The 19,634-nt window shown below is 50.2% G+C and overlaps 1 protein-coding gene across 1 annotated transcript in view; it reads right to left on the bottom strand.

Moving 5' to 3' along the window:
• FHAD1 (forkhead associated phosphopeptide binding domain 1) overlaps positions 575-19,634 on the bottom strand; it is a 135,712-nt gene continuing 116,652 nt past the window's right edge. The window contains exons 28-35 of the mRNA XM_021097597.1: positions 18,579-18,708; positions 17,529-17,653; positions 14,100-14,195; positions 13,444-13,664; positions 12,758-12,923; positions 7,187-7,267; positions 4,508-4,561; positions 575-1,153 (exon numbers count right to left, since the gene is read on the bottom strand). Coding sequence (XP_020953256.1) covers positions 1,037-1,153; positions 4,508-4,561; positions 7,187-7,267; positions 12,758-12,923; positions 13,444-13,664; positions 14,100-14,195; positions 17,529-17,653; positions 18,579-18,708 — 990 coding nt within the window. The 3' untranslated portion in view covers positions 575-1,036. The remainder of the gene's footprint in view (positions 1,154-4,507; positions 4,562-7,186; positions 7,268-12,757; positions 12,924-13,443; positions 13,665-14,099; positions 14,196-17,528; positions 17,654-18,578; positions 18,709-19,634) is intronic.

Below are 19,634 nucleotides of genomic sequence, written 5' to 3'. Positions count from 1 at the left end.
GGGCGTGTCCACCTGGCCACTGTGTGCTCTTTGGTGACTGGGCACTTGGTGTGTCCTCATGGGCTAGGACTTGAACTACTGGCTATCTGGTGTGTGGCAGAATGGGCAGTGTGAGATGGAGTTAGGAACCTGGGTTCCAGACCCACCTCTTGAATTTACCAGCTATGTGATTTTTAGGCCATTTAACCTCTTTGGGCCTCAGCTTCCTCATCTGTAAAATGGGGAACATAATACTATTTACCTCCCAGGGCTTGGGGGAGGATTAGATGATAAGTGGCTTGCAAATTGCAGCATGCCATATAAATGGGAGTCCTTTTTTTTTTTTTTCTGTCTTTCGTTTTTTTAGGGCCGCACCCTTGGCATATGGAGGTTCCCAGGCTAGGGGTCAAATTGGAGATAACTGCTGCCAGCCTACAGCACAGCCATAGCAACGCAGGATCCAAGCCGCATCTGTGAACTACACCACAGCTCACGGCAACGCCGGATCCTTAACCCACTGAGCGAGGCCAGGGATCAAACCCACAACCTCAGGATTACTAGTCGAGTTCATTAACCACTGAGCCACGACGGGAACTCCCAAATGCGAGTCATTGTTCTGGAAGTGATAAAACAGGTTGGTGTTCAAATTTATTTTAAGAAACTCAGCTGTAAATGCACTATCCCAACAGCCCTGAGGTTACCATTCTGTCCTGTGGCCCCAGTACATGCCTTGGGTTGTCTGGTTTCTTAGAGCTCCTTGGAGGTGGGATGTTTGGGTACTCTGTGACTCAAGCATGGAATTGTATCTACCAGGCCTTGAAGTCTGAACTTCAAACTTATTCTTCAGATGCTCGAGTATGTTTACACACATAGGTATCTATAAAAAGAAGCCCCTCCCCATACACTCCAAGATACAGCATTGTGCAAAATGCCGGCCTGAGAAGGAGCACACCAGGGTAACAACCTTTGAAGTCCTAAAAATGTGTCTCAGTGTTTGGACATGGGAGAGTCAGGCTGACTCACGGAGGATCACATGAGGCCCAGTGGGACGACATTTCTAGCTCCTTCCACCCGGCTTAGAAGAGAGAAGGCTCTGGCTGGACTTGCTGGATACTTCTCGCTTCAGCATCTGTCTTTCTTGGTCAATCTTTGGACTGGCTTTTCTGGCTCCAACCTTCAACAAGCAAGAGCAACAATTCACAAACTCCATAATTACAGGGAGACCCCCAAATATTTCACTCATTTTTTTTTTTTTTTTTTCAGCCTACACATGTAGCATATGGAAGTTCCCAGGCTAGGGGTCGAATCGGAGCTGCAGCTGCTAGCCTACACCACAGTCACAGAAACTCAGGATCGGAGCCAAGACTGCGAACTTCACCACAGCTCACAGCAATGCCGGATAATTAACCCACTGAGTAAGACCAGAGATTGAACCCCAAGACACCGCTGATGCTGTTGCATCACAGCGGGAGCTCCAAAAATAAAGATTCTTGGTCTCAGGGTCCCCTGAGCCCCAGTCTGCCATGAACTTGGGGTGGGAAGCAGCACAGAGCAAGCTTTGGTCCATTTTTTCGAGTGATGAGGGTGAGTGCAGCAGAAGGCAGAGCTGGGAAATGGGAAATGTAAACTTGTAAATGGGGGCCGGAAGGGTGGAGGACCCCTTTCGGGGTCCATCCTGAACCAGCGCCCACATGCATTCAGCCTCTGTTTAGAACCATGTGCCCCGCCTTTAGAAGGACAAGGCAGGGACAAATGCCCATCATTGAAATAAATAATGACATCCAGATGGGAAATTTGGAAATTAATTCAGGGTGTCCTGGAGGGGCTGCTTTGGACAACTGCAAGCATTGGTTCTAGAAAGATCTAGTTCATTCCCACACCACCTCAGGTCTTGGTTTTGGTTTTTTGTTTGTTCGTTTGTGTCTTTTTAGGGCCTCACCTGCAGCTTGTGGAAGTTCCCAGGCTAGGGGTCAAATGGGAGCTGCAGCCGCTGGCCTACACCACAGCCATAGCAAAGCCAGATCTGAGCTGCGTCTGTGACCTACACCACAGCTCATGGCAATGCCAGATCCTTAACCCACTGAGCAAGGCCAGGGATTGAACCTGTGTCCTCGTGGATACTAGTCAGGTTCGTTACCACTGAGCCACGACAGGAACTCCAGGCCTTGGTTTTAAACATCCACACTTCAGGGAGGCCTCTCCTGGCCCCTGGACTGGAGGGGGTGGGGTGGGGCGGTCCCTGTGAAATATGAGCCTCAGCTCAGAGCACTGGCCTTTGTCCTGAAACATTTTGTACAAAGTAATTCTTTAATCATCTTATTTATTTACTGGCCCCAGAATAAAAGCCATAAAGGCAGGGAGTTTTATGTGTTTCTTCATTGATCTAATGCAGTATTTCTCTTTTTTTCATCACTATCTTTCCCCTAAGGAGCCTTTTTAGACATTTCGTTCCAACTGTTCTCATCTGCATGAAGTCTGAATGTCACAGAAAGTTCTGTGTGTATGTCTGTGCTTTCTACCTTAAAAAATAGAATTCTGCCCCCTCGGGGGTGATGCTGCGCCCACTGAGCATAGCGCTGAACTCACACCTGGATGGCACCTGCCACGTCGTAGGCTATCGACAAATATTCACTGAGTGAATGAGGGCTGGGGTCGCATCTCTTTGTTCATTCTTCTATCCCCTGGGCCTAGCGCAGTGTGTGGCCTAGACTAGGTATTCAATAAACACTGGTTAACTAGAAAAGTTTCCCCTATAATATATGACTGAAAATTATAGAAGGCTGCTAGCTGCAATGGGAAAAAAGAAAATAAAATCGACTAATGGCATTTTGGAAGACAGAAAACCAAAACCCCATGGGGCCTTAAAAAAGAAGAAGGTGCCAGTTTTTTGTTGTTTTTGCCACACCCATGGCATGCGGAAGTTTCCAGGCCAGGATTCGAACCCCAAGCGCGGGAGCAACCTGAGCCCCTGCAGTGACGATGCCAGATCCTTAACCCTCTGTGCCTCAAGGGAAGCTCTGCTGCTAGTTCTGAAGCTCACCAGAGATGGAGACTGAAAACACAGGTTTTCCATGACCCATCTTTTTTTTGGGGGGCGGGGGCATACCTGCAGCATATGGAAGTTCCCAGGCTAGGGGTCGAATCGGAGCTATAGTCCCTGGCCTACACCACAGCAATGCCAGATTCTAGCCGTGTCTATGACCTACAGACACCATAGCTCATGGCAATGCTGGATCCTCAACTCACCGAGTGAGGCCAGGGATCGAATCTGTGTCCTCATGGATACTGGTCAGATTAGGTTCCGCTGAGCCACAATGGGAACGCCCTAGTCAGGTTCTTAACCCACTGAGCCACAATGGGAACTCCTCCAAGTCCCATCTTTTTTAAGGTAGGCATGGTGACTCGTTTCCCTGAAGGGCTCCAGACATACTCTGCAGGAAGGAGACACCCAAGCTACACTTGGCAAGGAACCAGAAGGAGAGTTTTCTGTGCCTAGGAGATCCCAGACTCCAACCCTCTAAGCTCTGGCAAGAGGGCAGGGAGAGTGGGGAGCTGGCTCTTCGCTCATAGCTCAAGCACCATCTGCCCCCATTCTGTTAAACCCAGAGGAGCGTGAAATTCCAGGAGGCCCCACATCTCAGAGGAGCACAATGTTCCCACCGCATCCGCATCTGGGGCCCATCCCAGGACCTCCTCTTCATTTGACACCCCCAGGTGATCTTCAGACAAAACTGCAGGGCGGTTTCTGCTTCCTCCTGGTTCAGCCACATGTATGAGTGAATAAGCGACAAACGTCCATTCATTTCCACTTTGCAGGGTGGCTCGAGAGGGACCCTCAGGACGCTCTCTCTCCTCTTAACATCCTTCTCTGGGTAGTAACCGCCTTCTGGTCTCAGGACAAGGATGCTGGTCCCATCTCCCAAACACATCCCTCACCTAGAATATCTCTGTTCTTTCCCGTGATAGTTCGGGTGCCTCAAAAAGACCGAACTTGAACGTCTCCTCTCTCTCATTCAACAAAAATGTGTTCAGCTTTCAAACTTCCTGAGAGCTCGCCTCTACTTTCTGCAAAGTGGGAATGTGGATTGGCTTAATTCCACTTCCAGGGCTGATCTGTGAATGGCAATGTTTCAACATGTTCAAGATTTCATAGTCTTAATTCTCAACTTTCAAGAGAATTCTAGAGGATGTTTCCTTGATATTCAAGAGAAATGCCAAACCTGGAAATGTATCCGATTTATGACCTACAGGAGGGCAAGCCAGCACCTCACCTGGGTGTGAGCTCTGCACTGAGTTCCTCCTAGTAGTTGTGTGGCTCTTGACAAACAGTCTCTGAGCCTCGGACACCTCATCGGTAAACTGGGAACAATGACAACACCTCCCTTACAGGGTGATTGTGATGCTTAAATGAGATACTGAGCTCTGTGCCTGGCATGTGTGAAGTGCTCACAGCATCACGGATGTGGTACCACTGTCAGCTGGGCTTCCCTGCTGACCTCCTACGGTTTTCTCTCTTCTCCTGGCTCACCTGGAAATTTGAGTTCTGCATCTTGTTCTTCACCGCCTCTACAAACATTCGTCTCTTTAACACAGAAAGAATATTGACACAATTTAGCTCATGTTCTTCCTTGCCTTTTTATCAGAGAAGGATGGATGTGTCTCAACTTTCAGATGCTACCCACGTGGATGGACCCTGAGCCTTCCCAGGGGAGGAGGTGAGGACGTGAGGATGTGGGTCTGCAGAAGGGGAGGTGTGAGGATTGCGGGACTCTGCAGAAGGGGGCATAGGTTTTGGGCAATGCTACACTGTCCTGCTGGACCTCTTAGGGAACCTCTGTTCCAGATTCCAGAAGAGAAGGAGGTGGTTGATCAAGGAGGCAGGGAGGGACCCTATGTTCCTCTTGGAGGACGGATCTGCTTCAGCTGGAAGCAGAGCCTCCCAGATCAGTGCAATAGGCTGTAGATGTCCAGTGGGTTTCCACCCAGTGGTCCAGGCACAACGAAAGCCCCAGCAGCTAACCTTCCCAGGAGGGGCGGCAGGGGTCTATTCAGAAGCCAGCATCACTACGTATCTGGAGTTTGCTGCTCCCCTGCAGTTGGATAACTATTGCTGACCCTGAGCTACTCAAGACCCTGGACCTCAGGGGCAGTTCACTGAAGAAGGAGCATCCCACAGGCAGCGGAGACACAAAAGTGAGAGGGAGCTGGGGTCTCCCTTGCAGATGGACATTCAGCAGGTGACTGTGCAGGGGTGTCAGGAAGGGGACCTCCTTAGAGAGCCCCTGAGCATCCATTGGGGCCATCAGGGGTCACCAACCTGATGCCTACGGGGGCCAGGGAAGTAAAAGAAGTGGATGAGGTGGGCTAGGTGGGGATGACCTAGCAAACCCACAAGCCCAGAGCCTTTCTAAGGAGTCTGGAAGATGGTGGCTTGTGGGACTGTGTGCCTAGTGTCACCAGATCATCCCAGAGAGGCTAGAAATCCAGACTATTCTGTGAAAGTGCCCTATTTTGAAATGTAACTTAAAAAAAAAAATCCTGTCCACACGAAATACACCTGTAAGCTGCTATCTTGTACCACCTGTCTCAGAACCGCCCCCGCCCCCCCTGGCCTTGGTGTCTAGCTGATGTTCAGTAAAAGTCTGTTGCTGGGTTGCCATGTAACAGTGTAGGGTGGCCAATTAAATTTGAATTTCAGAATGAAAGCAAATAACTTTTTCTTTTCTCTTTTTTCTGGCCATGCCCCCAGCATGTGGAAGTTCCCAGGCTCGGGATCAAACCTGTGTCACGGCAGTGACTTTAGCCAGATCCTTAATTACTAGGCCGCAGACGAACTCCCCAAATAATTTTCTAGTGTGCATATGCTCCATGCAATATTTAGGACATATTTATACTAAACAACTGTTTGTTGTTTACCTGAAATTAAAATTTAACTGGGTATCCTGTTCTTTTTTGGTTTGTTTTCCCCTAAACCTGGCAATGCCATTGGGCATTCACAAAACTCATGGAGGAAGTGAGGCTGTCTTTGGGGACATGACACAGGGGCTTCTAAGTCTCTTCTGTCCCCACAGAAGGATGGGAATTCTACTTTCAGAGGGCTGACTTTGAGGGCGTCTGGGCCTCTATTGAACTGACAGTTGCCCTCCAGGCATCTTCCATGGAGAAGGCCCTGAGCCTGCAGCCACTCAGGAGGTGCCACAAACTCAGTCGAGACAGTCACCATCCAAATTCCCAGATGCTCTAAAGAAGTGGTTTTCAACCAACACCCCCCCCCCCTTTTTCCAGCAGATCCCTTTGTCCAAGCGAAATCCCATTAGGAGCTTGGCGTATAAAGAAAATAACGGAGAGCTTCTCTAATGGGAGAAAGGTATGTGTGTGTGTTGAGCTCACATCCTTCCATGGCACCCAAAGCCTCCAGGGAACTCCAGTTTGAACATTGCTCCAAAGTATCTTCCTGGATTAAGTCCAAACAGTGGACAGCTGGGCACTGAAGGGCAGAGGGTGGCTCCTGCACACCTGCTTTTCCCAAACTTTACTGAACTCACTGTGATGTGGGGCCATTAATCTGTCTTAAGAGCTGTTCTCAGACACGGCCCGGCCGACCCTGCAGTGCTGTTGTTAGGGGTGTCCTTCCTTCTATCACACAAAGTCCTCTCCGGGAAAAGTCCAGTATTGTCTTTGTTCTGTGAACACTTCGGACCATCGCATCCATTGTATCTCAAGGATGCTGTGAACTCTGGACCACACTGGTTTGCCATTTCCCATTGGCTGCCAGAAAGCCCACCGTCCAATGGGGCTCCCCTCTGGCAGGTGAAGAGGTCATTCTAATCGGCAGTTTCTATCCTGGCTCCACTGGGCACTGCTCTCCCCAGTCTTTGACTCACTTACTTCATTCTTAGGGCGGGGGCTCCCGGGGGTCCCTAAGCCTCCTTTCTTCTTTTCTTATGATTTTGTCTCTAGGTCTCCAAATCATTCAGCGCCCAGGATGACCCCCACTGCCCCTCTGCCTTCTCGCATTTCGGGGGAGGGGGGCGGTGCTTGCTACTCCCTTGGGTCATCTGTTCAGGTTGGAGGCAGAGGAGGGGGCAGGGGCCTGGGGCCGGGGTGGGGGAGGGGAGAGGAGTGGCATTTACCCACCATAAGCTCTTTTGCTTTGAAAATACTGCAGCTTTGCGTGTGGCTGCAGGATCAGAAAGCCTCTCCATACCTGCCTCTCTTTCTCTTTGAAGGAACAGTTGCAAGGTGCTGATTCTTTGGCATTTCTTTGTTCGAGATCCTCTAACCGTTCCTGAGTGAAAATACCAGGTGAGCAAGACAGCGTTTAGTGCGTCCCCACCTGTTCCATTGGGGACACACCTCTGAGGTTTCTAGGAGACATTGGGACTCACTGGGATTGGTGGGCAGAGGAAGGGGTCAGGGGAGGGTCTTTTTCTTTAGCTTCTAGCCCCCTGCTGAAGCACCCTGGCCACAGTCTACTACTTGGTCATTGTGATTGGGAGAGAACCACCCAAGCCCCTCCCCCCTCACATGTCTTTTTTCTTTTTTTTTTTTTTTGCCTCTTGAGGGCCGCACTTGTGGCATATGGAGGTTCCCAGGCTAGGGGTCCAATCGGAGCTGTAGCCGCCGGCCTACGCCAGAGGCACAGCAAAGCAGGATCCAAGCCACATCTTCGACCTACACCACAGCTCACTGTCAACGCCAGATCCTTAATCCACTGAGGGAGGCCAGGGACCGAACCTGTGTCCTCTAGTCAGATTCACTGCTGCCGAGCCATGACGGGAAGTCCCCAAACAACATTTCTACTTCTTGATCAAAAACACACAAGTGGCACTGAGGAAATCAGGATCCTGAGAATACCTGAGCCCAAAGAAATCTTAGAAAATGTGAGTTAAACAAAACAGTGAGGACAACAATAATAGCAGGTGAGCCTGTATCCTGTGTGGCCCTGCGCACCCAGAGTTTTGCATACATGCTCTCACTGAATGGAAGGCTATGACTTGGGTACCATTTTTATTATCATTTTAAGATGAGGGATCTTGGAGTTGAGTTCCTGTTGTGGCTCAGCGGTAATGAACCTGACTAGTATCCATGAGGCCACGGGTTGGATCCCTGGCCTCGCTCAGTGGATTAAGCATTCAGCGTTGCCGTGAGCTGCGGTGTAGACTGCAAACTTGGCTCAGATCTGGCGTTGCTGTGGCTGTGACCTCTAGCCTGGGAACTTCCACATGCTGTGGGTGTGGACCTAAAAAGATTAAAAAAAAAAAAGATGCGGGATCTGAGCTAAGCAAAGGGAAGGTTGGGGGCTGCTGCCTGGCTGAGCCCACAGGTTAAGTTGTGGCCACGCCCCTCACCCAGGACTTGATTGGCTGGAGAGGTGATTGGCAGGAGAGCCCACTGGCCTTCGCCCAGAAGCAGCCGGGTGCTTCAGCCTTTCTCACACTTCAAGCCCTAATAAAGGGCTGGCGTGCTTCTTAAATGGCAACTTCTGTGCATTTACAATTTTCCTATTGACAAACCCGTTCACGAAAAAAAAGGATCGAGGTCTGGTCTTGGCTGTAGCCCTGGCTGCATTCACCAAAGAGAAAACAGCGGCACACGAGAGCTGCTGGCTTTGGGAGGCCCAGGAAAGTGTCTGGGGGTTGTGCACCGTGTCAGCTGGCAGGAAGCTCTCCGAAAGAAAGACAGGAATCCCCACCCATCCCTGAGCGGCCTATTCTCTCCCCCTTAGTGACCGGGCTTGCGTGTGCCAGGCACCGCAGGCATTTTGGCATTTAACCCTCCAGCTGCCCCAGGAAGTAGGCCCCTTGTTACCGTTTTTGGTTGCTTTGGGGGAGGAACCGGAGATAGAAAGGTCAAGCCGCCTACTCAGGGTCTCTCTGGGCAGAGGTGAGGCTTGAACTCTATTTGTCTGACTGCAAAGCTGGCCTCTGAACTCTGAGTCACTGCTGCCTTCTCGGGTGATGGTGAGCATGGGCTAGAACACCGCCTGGGCCACGGTCACTGTGCCTCTGCCACAGGGAGAGAGTCACAGCCCCCGGCGTTCCGGGGTCCCCGCGCCCCGGCCACGAGGTTCTCTGGGAATGCCCAGCACTGAGGTTTTCCCAGCATTTTATATCAAGTCTCAGTTTCACAGCCAAAGGTAGTAGTGTGGAAGTATGACTTTTGATTCTGGAATGTTCTGCTTGGTCAAGTCAAGAGATGGTCAAATACTAGAACTACAAACTACATTTTGCGGGGGGGGGGGGGGCAGGATCCTGAAGCTTAAGATAAATAATCTCATCTCCCACTGCTTCAACCATGCCACCTCTATGAACAGGTGAACAGTTTCAAAGTTTTATGCAGGAGACTAAAAAAAACTATGCCTCCTTGTGAAAATACTAGGTGTAAAACTCAGAAAAGAGGAACTCTACTTTCTGCTAATTTCCATTTTAAACAATGATGATATATTCCCTGGAAGGATGCGATGCCAAGACAGACGTATACAAGTGGCCTTCGGAAACCAGCACATCTTTAAAATTTATTATTTTTGCTTCCTGACACGCAGGATTTTCTGACCGCATATTAAGAACAAGCCTTAAATGTAAACCCGAGTCCTGGCGTGGAAACCCCAGGAGCAGTGGTGAGAGGAGCTCAAGGGGCACCCTCTGGTGAGGGAGAGGCGGGGAGGAAGGAGTGAGGAAAAGTACGCTTAGCCTGGGAAGGGCCGAACAGGCAGGGAACGGTACCCCCTGTCAACTCAGCATTCCCCTCTCTTAAATGGGCCGGCCGTCGCCAGCATCCCTCGTGGCCCTGATGGGAAAGCGGAGCATGCGCAGTGCGGAGCGCTCAGGACGTGATGCCATCGACGAGGCCAGGCTTGTGGCCCCAGTTCATAGAAATCTTTCCCCAAACCGTCAATTCCACTAATTTGAAAATGCCTAGCTCTAGCTCTGCTGGGGACCCCGACATAGGTTCAACTTGGCCATTTCAGATCCGTCTTCGCTGAAGGATGTCTTTCACCTAAGAGGCTGGCATGGCTCCTGCATATTGTGTATGAATGAGGCAGCCCATGAATAATGCATGGGAAGCCTGATTATGTAAATCCTCAGGTTTTCATTACATGACAATGGCCTTTTTTGGGCCCTTTGCTGCCCCATTCTGTGGTCTGGTGTCTCTGCTTTGGGGCCCAGCCTGCCAAGCCCTGAGCTGGGGGGAGGGGTGTCTTTGGGGAGGGGTGAGCTCTCCAGAGGGCACATCAAAGGCAAAGTCAGAACTCTGTCGCCAGCCCAGCTCTCCCTGGCATTGCCTGGAGTGAAAGGAAACTGTCCCCTGCCTGAGGCGGCCCCATGACACGTGCAGATTGAGGCCTGTGATGTTTAATTCAGAGCAGTGAGTGCTAGAAATGCCACATCTGGGCTCCCTCAGAGCAGGACAGCCACTTTGTTTCTGAGGCTACAAGCTAGAGAGTGTGCTGGCTGGGAACCTGCTGTCTGGAAGGTTTGCAGGATGGAGGGCAGGCTTCTGCAAGGAACATGTCTGACCATCACCTCCTGACTGAGGAGCGGGGTCCCCCTTCTGTGACCCCCTATGGCGCATGCGACACCTAAACACAAATATATACAAATGCAGGCACACACAGCACTTACACACATGTATACACACACAAGCACGCATGTACAGATACACAGCCCCAAGTCAGAAAGACTCGCGGTTTTAAGAAGGAGCCTGGGGTCTAGGCCAGCAGAGAGCACAGGAACTCGAGTCAGAGAGACCTGGGGTCCGGTCTAGGCTCTACTTACCAGCTACTCTGTCAACTTGGGCAAGTTCTCTGAGGCTCAGTTTCCTCATCTGTAAAGTGGATCATAACCACCAGGCAGGGCTATCATAGCCTGGTGCCCACAGATGGCATGGGGGGGGGGGCTGTGGTGACTTTGCCTGTTCGCCTGACACCCACCCTGAGATCTGCTTTAACTTAGGCAAGAGCTGAGGACAAGGGAGGGTCTGATCTACTTAGGAGTCACTGTTCCAGTGCCCGGCAGACCTAGAGACATACTGCTGATCACAGGCGTGCAAGGTCATGGGTGTAAACTGCAAAGAAGACCCCTCTACTGACCACCATGCAGGCACAGGGTTGCAGCGAGCTTCTGAAGGGGTTTGTTCAGGTGCCACTCACACCTGCCTCGCTGTGGGGGAACTTTCAACAGTAGACCCTACTGGGTCCGAGGTAGCGCTCATCGCAGAGACCTCTGTGCAGGTGCTGGCCCCAGGGAGGAGGGGAGCATCCACCTGCTGAGTACCAGGCCCTGGGCTGGGCACTTGAGAGGCAGGGCAAGCATCCTGCAGCATCCGAGAAACTACATGGTTCCTGAGTTTAGACACTGAGAGAGCTTGGATAGGCAGGGTAACCTGCATTGTATATGACCCTCAGAACAACCCTGCAGGGCAGGTGCTGTTAGATGAGGAAAGCAAGGCTCAGAGAGGGGATGGGTTTGCACAAGGTCACATGGTTAATAAGCAGGGGAGGCGTTCTCGTTGCGGCATAGTAGGTAAAGAATCCAACTGCAGTGGCTCAGGTTGCTGGGGAGGTGCAGGTTTGATCCCTGGCCTGGTGCAATGGGTTAAAGGATCCGGTGTTGCTGTGGCGGAAGTCACAGCTGCAACTGGGATTCAATCCCTGGCCCCGGGAACTTCCATGTGCCATGGGTGCAGCCATTAAAAAAAAAAAAAAAAGCAAGGGGATTTGAACCCAGGACTGAGTCCTGGGCCGTGTGACAGATACCAGCGTGAGGGGAGGAGGTGTTCTCTTTTGGCTGGATCACCAGCCTGAACCTCAATCTTGGTTTCTCAGGCCAATGCTCCCACCATATCGACACCAGGAGGCAGATCCCCATCCTCACGCCTTTCCTCTGTGGCTCCTAGAGCCTGGAGTGCACACCTGTCCATCCCTTTGGTGGACAACCTCCAACCCTCCTCTGCCACACGAAGCGGGGATAACCACGTGGAAAGCGCTCCCTGAATGCTCCAGGCTGAGTGCCCTCCTCTGGATCTGGACTGAACCCTTTTTCCATTAGATCAGCCTCAAGTCAGCTCTTCACCTGTATGTCCTGCGCTGATGAATATGCTCTTCGAGGACATCACACATCCATCTCCGTCGTCCTGTTCATCCATATACCTGTCTACCCACTGATCCAGTGTTCATCCATCCATCCGTCTGTCCATCCATCCATCCATCCACCAAATATTTATTAGGTGTCTACTATATTCTGGGTACTGAGAATAGCCAACTCAAATCTTTATTCTCAGAGAACTTATTCATCTGTGTATCCCTAGCACCTGGCAGAACAATAAAAATAAGAACAATAGCCTCCATTTAAAAGAATTCAGGATGTTCAGCACACTTACTGGGATAATCATTTCATGAGGTATGTAAGTCAAATTATCATGCTCTACACCTTAAACTTAATAAAGTGCTGTATGACCAGTAAAACTGGCTGAAAAAACACTTATCTGAATAGAAAGAATACAATAAAAACACATGAATTATCAAAATTAAGAAAAAGTAAAGATAAGCTTGACGATGAGTCTCAGAGAGGTTAAGACACCTGCCTGAAGTCACACAGTAAATGGTAGAGTTAGAATCTAAACCTAGGTCTGCCTGAGGCTAAAGCCATGCTGCCACCTTCCTTTGCATCAGTAAATGAGTCTGTGCTGCCTGGATCCCTCGGGACCTCAGTTGGCCATTTCTAAAGGGAGCTGAGGGGCAGCCTCAGAGGCTCTGCTCCAAACAGGGACCTCTCACCTTCTGCTGCCTGATCGCCCTGTTGACCCTCTTCTCCTGGTGCAGCTGGTGCTCCATGCGCTGCAGGGCCTCCTTCAGCAGCGCCTTTTCTTCCGCCTGTTTGTAGACGTCGTCCTCCAGCTTTGCCACCTGTGACTGGTACATCTGAACGGACACTTTGCTCTGCCTGAGCGCACAGAGGAGACAAAGACCCTTCCCCTCGTCTTTCTCTCTCACACCAACGTCCCCGACCTGGGAGATTCTCTAAACACTTCCGTATCCGCCTGACGTGGTGGTTTCCTTACAGGCGGGAGGGGATGGTGGAGAAGTGGGAGCAGAGGCAGAATAAGCAGCTCATCGGCTGCGTAACTGTAGCACGAAGGGGGCAGAGCTTATGCTACCAGCCCCTCCCAACTCCCCAGAGAGGGCAAGGGAGCTGCCACCACTGAGAACACGATGGATTTATGACAAACGCACATACGGTGAAACAGACAAATGCATAAAACGTGCGCCTCATCCCTTAAGAGAGAGCAGGGCACTTTGCTTCTTTCTCCCCCAGAGACTTGCCTCTGTCAGGCCCCAGTCGCCAGCCCCAGGGCACACCCAGGCCTCCGTCCTCCCATCCTGGTCCCAGGGGTCTGCTGCCGCCCTGAGGTGTAGCCCAGTGAAGGGGGGCCTGGGCCTTCCCGCGGGGACACGGGCCCTACCTGAGCTGTTCAATGTCTTTTTCGTATCCTCTCAAAAGCTCCTCTTTCCTCTCCAGCCGGTTCTTGAGTTGGGTGATCTTATCGAACACCAGGTCAAGGTCTCTTTGTCGAAGCTGGTTGACTCTCTCCCTCTCTTTGGGGGAGAGGTGCTTCATGGACACGTGACCTGACATGTCTTTGATGTTCATCAGACTCCCAAGGGTTTTGCTCATATCCATGTACTAGGAGAAAGCGGGTCGCAGGTAAGAGGCCTGGCCCAAGACGGCCGGTGGCTACTTTAAGGAGGCAAACGTCTAATTCTGTTTCATTCATTTTCTGCAACTGCAGAGGACAGACACATGTTGCTTTGGAAATGAGGGCAGCTGGGGCTTTAGCAAGACGCCTTCCCCCTCCCACCCCTCCCCCCGTATCCATTTATGCTCTGCCTTCTTGAGAACTGGGGTGGGGGGATGACCATGGATAGAAACATTCATTTTTACTACCCAGTCTTCCGAGGAATTCAGCTGTGCCGTTTCCAACCCATGCTGGGATAGGAGAGGGGTCTGGCGGAGCTGTTGTAACAATAACTAAATATGACGTAGGTTTGATGTTTAGCTAACACTGCTGCAGGGAAGCTGGGTTTGGACAGCAGGGGAACTGATGCGGGTTGGACCTACCAGCTTTTCACTGAGATCTAAAGCCTCAGTCACATCTGTTTTCCCCAACTTCTCGGTGGCCGGGATGGACCCTGGGCTGGAAAGGCCATTTTGAGGCTGAAATAGAAAAAGAAATAAAAACTCTCTCTTGGCATTCCATTATGATTTTCCACATCCAGGAGACTAACCCAAAGAATAACCGAAGAACTGAAAAGTTACTAGAGAGTAACTCGCGGGAGTTGGTTTTAAATCCACTCTGATTCCTTGGTCAATCGCTGTCTTATAACTGTGCTCCTATCGCTTCAGAGCATGACTGTCTTTGAGATGACACATCACCTGTCCTGTTCTTTGGTCATGGTCCGTCTTCCCTCTGGACCTGCGGTTCTCAACCGGGGCTGACTTTGTCCCTCCTCCCTCCTGCGGGGACATTTAGCAATGCCTGGACACATCTGGGGTTGTCATAATTGCCACTGGCATCTAGTGGGTAGAGGACAAGGATGCTGCTAAACATCCACATGACACAAGACAGTCCCCCAAACAAAGAGTTCCCTGGCTCAAAACATTAGTAGTGCCAAGGTTGAGAAACCCTGGTCTAGATGACAAGTGCCAGAAAAAATGGGGACCATGTTGCTTTTTTGCTCATGATCCCCTTCCTTGTGCCTAGCATGGCAGCTGGTGCCGAGGCCATACGGTGGGCATGTTTGTTGAATGAATGAATGAAGGTTAAATAGAAAACAGCCTCCCTTCTCTTATCAAAGGAATCTAATTTCTATGCAGCCGAAATGATACTGCCACAAAATCTGGCCAAACTTTCTCCCAGCTGGATCCTGGTGGGTGGGCATCACTTCAGACCCTATCCAGAGACAATGCAGGTTGTGTTTGCAACTGTGTGCTAAGACCCCAACCAGCCAGCTGGCTGCTGAAAGCCCAACTGACTGCGTGGAAAGGCCGCTGGACTCAATAGGGGATGTGATCTGAACAAACGCTATCATAATAAATCTCCTTAAAAAATAAGGTGGGAGTTCCCACTGTGGCTCAGCAGAAACAAATCTGACTAGCATCCATGAGGACAAAGGTTCGATCCCTGGCCTCACTCAGTGGGTGTTGCCGTGAGCTGTGGTGTAGGTCACAGCTCAGATCCTGTGTTGCTGTGCCTGTGATGTAGGCCAGCAGCCACAGCTCTGATTTGACTCCTAGCCTGGGAACCTCCATATGCTGAGAGAGTGGCCATCAAAAAATAAATAAATAAGTAAATAAATAAATTGGATTTTAAGTGCTTGCCACGAGCACTTCTTAGTGCATAGCATTTGTTGGCATTATACTGCAAATCTTTGAGATTAAAAAAAAAAATCTACAAAAATATAAAGGCTCCCAAAGTGACTGTGAAGGATAAAAGTGGACATATTTGTCTATATATCTATAGATATCAGACTAGAAGAGGATAGTGAAATACAGCAGAAAAATATCACAACCTTGTAAATCAACTGCACTTCAATAAAACTTTAAAAAGTGAAAAGAAAAAAAAAAAGAGGGTAGCTGCAGATGGCAATAAACTGGGCAGGTCTGCTCCAAAAAGAACCTGAGATGCCTCTGGGTGTTTCCTGCCCCCCTGAGCTGTTCCTCTGCTCCTCTCCTGCGGCCCCCTCTTCCTGAGGGAGGGTCACTAAGGAAGAGCCTGGGCTACAGGATTCACTCATGCAGTCCCCACCCTGTCTCTGCAGGCTAGCAGAGAGGCCACCAGGGACACAGTCCGGGCTTCCACATTCATTACCCTGTGAACTTGGATGAAGTACTTGGCCTTCTGAAGCCTTAATTTTCTTATTGTTAAATGGAGACAACACAAGGCAGCCTAGAGGATTGAGACTATGCGTATAGAGGGCTGAGCTCAGTGCCTGGTACCCAGGAAGCCCTTATCCTTTTTTTTTTTTTTCCCTCTGGCCATGCCCTCAGCATGTGGAAGTTCCCAGGCCAGGGACTGAACCAGTGCCACAGCAGTGACCTGAGCTGCTACAGTGACAATGCCGGATCCTTAACCTGCTGCTTCACAAGGGAACTCCCGTAAGCACTTAATAGGTATCATTACTCTTCCTCCTGCTCCTTCTCTCCTTTTAATTACTGCCAGCCTTGGAGGACTGAGAGTTGGGAGGTTTCCTGCTCTATGGTGTCAGCGGTGGGATGAGGAGTTGTCGCCAAGGAGAAGGTAAATCTTGGAAGCAGCTCAAGACATAATACCCAGCTGAGCTCCCCGCCTGGAGAGGGTCCCTCCACTTCCAACCCTGGAAAAAGAGGGTTTGATTTTTATCAAGAAAATCAACACGTTTCTGAGGACTCACATCTCTAGCAAATGTCCAGGAGAGTTGTTGGAGAGAATGCTGGTACAGATAGGATGACTTTTTCCTGGGCTAGGGGGTGGAAATGGAGCTGCAGCTGCCAGCCCAAGCCACAGCTACAGCTACGCAGGATCCAAGCCGCGTCTGTGACCTATGCCATAGCTTGCAGGAACGCCAGGTCCTTCACCCACCGAGCGAGGCCAGGGATAGAACCCACATCCTCATGGATACTAGTCAGGTTCATAAACTGCTGAGCCACAAGGGGGAACTCCCTAGGATAACTTTTTATTTCTTCCAAAAGCCCATGGATGGTTTAGATCCAGCTGCAGCAGCAAACCGACAGATCCTGTGATGAATGCTGACCTGGGCTGTCCACCGTCATGTGTCAATCAAATGGCCAATCAAGCATCCATTTAGGGTATTACAGGGCACCTTCAACCTAACAGCTGGCATATTGAACTATGTCCCCTAAGAATGGGAAGTTTTCTTGACTAAAGCTGTTTAAATACTATTTAATTATAATAACAGTTACCATTTATTAAGTGTTCACCACAAGCTAAGCACTGGGATAAGCACTCTTCATACTTAGTGCCTTTCATTTTTCCATTATCATTTTACAGTGGGGAGACGGAGTCCCAGCAAGGTTAAGAGCCCACTCAAGGTCACTCAGCTTGCGGAGCTGGGATCAGGGCCCACGTCTCCGACTCCAGAACTTGTGTCCTCTTAATCGTGGCTCCTTTCCGCTACTCTTATGTGTTCATGTTTTTCAGTTTACAGCAAAGAGCAAACTTTGGGCAACCTCATGGCCATAATGTAGCCTGTTGAATATTTTCTGCAGAATACAACACATGATGTGAAAAAGGAGGGCCCGAGATGGACCTGGCCAACATCAGTGCAACGCTCTAGCATCCTGTGCATGAAGCGAGGCTGCCTTTCTATTGCAACTTCAGACGGCTGGGAGAGCCAGGCTCCAACCAGCTGATACGGGAATTAGCCCATCCGGGAGGACCTGGCCCCGGACCACTGATGTGCACTGCAGGGCCAGGGCCAAGGCTGGGTCTGCCCTCGTGCCCACCCTCTCCATGGGTCAGTCGCTGCAGAGATAGTTTGCTCTGCTTACCATTCGGATCTCTACTCTTGAAAGAGTTGGTAAATCAGGTTTTACATCCAGTATTTTCTGGGCATTTTTTTCCATCCTGAGAGTCTTTAAATCTAGAAATGATTCATCCATGTGTTCCTCGTGATCTAGAAAAGAAATTTTGGAGACTCAAAAGGAAGGCTCAGGAAGAAGTGGATGCCTGTAATAATCAGAGCTGCTATCTACTGGACACATGGCACAGGCCAGGTCTAAGCTCCACCATCCTCCCTTGGCAGGTGAGGAATCTGAGGCCAGAGAAGAGAAATAATTGAGGCTACACAGCTAATATGCAGCTGCAGCCACACAGGGCCGAGGCGCTGAGGGTGAACCATCAGCTGTAGGACAGAACTTGAACCCAGGCTTCTGGGTCCTAGCCCAGGGCTCCATCCAGCAGCAAGCTCGCTTTCTTGAGAGCCTGATCCTTCTTTTCATCTTTTGTCTTTTTAGGGCAGCACCCTCGGCATGTGGAGGTTCCCGGGCTAGGGGTTGAATCCAGGCTGTAGCCACTGGCCTACCCCAGAGCCACAGCAACGTGGGATCCGAGCTGCGTCTGCAACCTGTGCCATAGCTCACCGCACTGCTGGATCCTTAACCCACTGAGCAAGGCCAGGGATTGAACCTGCGTCCTCATGGATGCTAGTTGGGTTCGTTAACTGCTGAGCCACGAAGGGAACTCGAGAGTCCTATCCTTCTAAACAGGCTAAATTTATTCCAGGAAGTTCCCCAAGATCCATCCTTGCACCGTGTTGGTCCATGACAAAGTTTCCACTGGGCCACCGTGAAATAAGATAAAGAAGTACAGTGTAGTAAGTTTTTCATGAAACTGTGTTTATTTAATATCAAGGCCTGCCCTTGACTCTGACATCGTTTCTGCCCTCTTCTTTTTTGTGTTACTAACGTCCTTTCACTTAGGAAATGAGGGGGGTAGAAGATGGTGCTCTTGGCAAATGGATCCGTCCCCAAAGTGAACCCTCGAGTCTGGGGCCCATCGCTCTGAGCTCAGAGGGAACCAGTGGGAAGGAGGAAACTTACTTGACGAGCTGGCCTGCTCCAGCTCTTTAATTCGAGCACGAAGCTCAGATAAGGCCTTTTTCTGACGCTGAATGACTTCCTCGTGTCGGGATCCTTTGCACTTGGCCCCCAGATCACTGAAGGACTGCTCCTGTGGCCAGAAAGGTGCAGACGGCAGCTCTATTAGGGGTCAGAATCTCTCTCACACTTGAAGCAACAAGAACAGTTCGTGGATAGCAGAAACCCTGTCACTTGGTACCTTGGAAAATATCAGGAAGGGGCTTCAGCAGAGAAGGAATTTAAAAACTTCATGGCAAGTACAGAGTCACCTTTGGGAAGACTTCCCACTTTCCTCCCTACTTAGCGTCACTATAAATAAGAGATCTGCTCTGTGTTCCCTCCCTGTGCTTTATTTTTTTCTTCTAATATTCTTCTAAGCTTGGGTTTCCACTTGTGGTCCCTCTGGTCTCATCTCTGAACCACCGTATCAAATTCCATGCCTGGAAGGGCACTTTTTTTTTTTTTTTTTTTTGGTGTTTTAGGGCCGCAGGTCTGGAGAAAGGAAAACACTCCATCGAGACTTCCAGAGCCTCCGGAGCTGCATGGTCGGGCAGAACTTTCTGCAGTGATGGGAATATTCTCCAACGTGGCAGCTAGAGCTGGGTTTATGAAGGGCACAGACAAGGGAAGGTCGTCTTCATCTTTTAAGGGTCATGCACATCCTTTCGAGATTAGGAAGAGGGCAGGTTCCTTCCTCCAGAAAAATTCACACACAAATTTGCATACAACTTCTGGGACTGCCCCCCCAAGTCCAGTCACAGACTCCAAATTAAAGGACGCTTCTCTAGGGTGAGTCATTCATTCATTCGTTCACTCATTCATTCATTCACATCACCAAGGCTTTACTGAGCATGTCTATGTGCCATGCCTTGTTCTAGGCTCGGGGGACTCAGCAGTGAATGAAACTGGCAAAATCCCTGCTGTCACAGACTCTGTGTCCTGGTGATGGGGGACACAGCAAACAAACAGACAGATATGTAAATCATTCCAGAAATTGATAAATGCTACCAGGAAAAT

This window comes from Sus scrofa, chromosome 6, assembly GCF_000003025.6.
Source record: "Sus scrofa isolate TJ Tabasco breed Duroc chromosome 6, Sscrofa11.1, whole genome shotgun sequence".
In the NCBI taxonomy this organism is placed as follows: domain Eukaryota; kingdom Metazoa; phylum Chordata; class Mammalia; order Artiodactyla; family Suidae; genus Sus; species Sus scrofa.
This window is presented reverse-complemented; position numbering and strand designations above follow the sequence as displayed.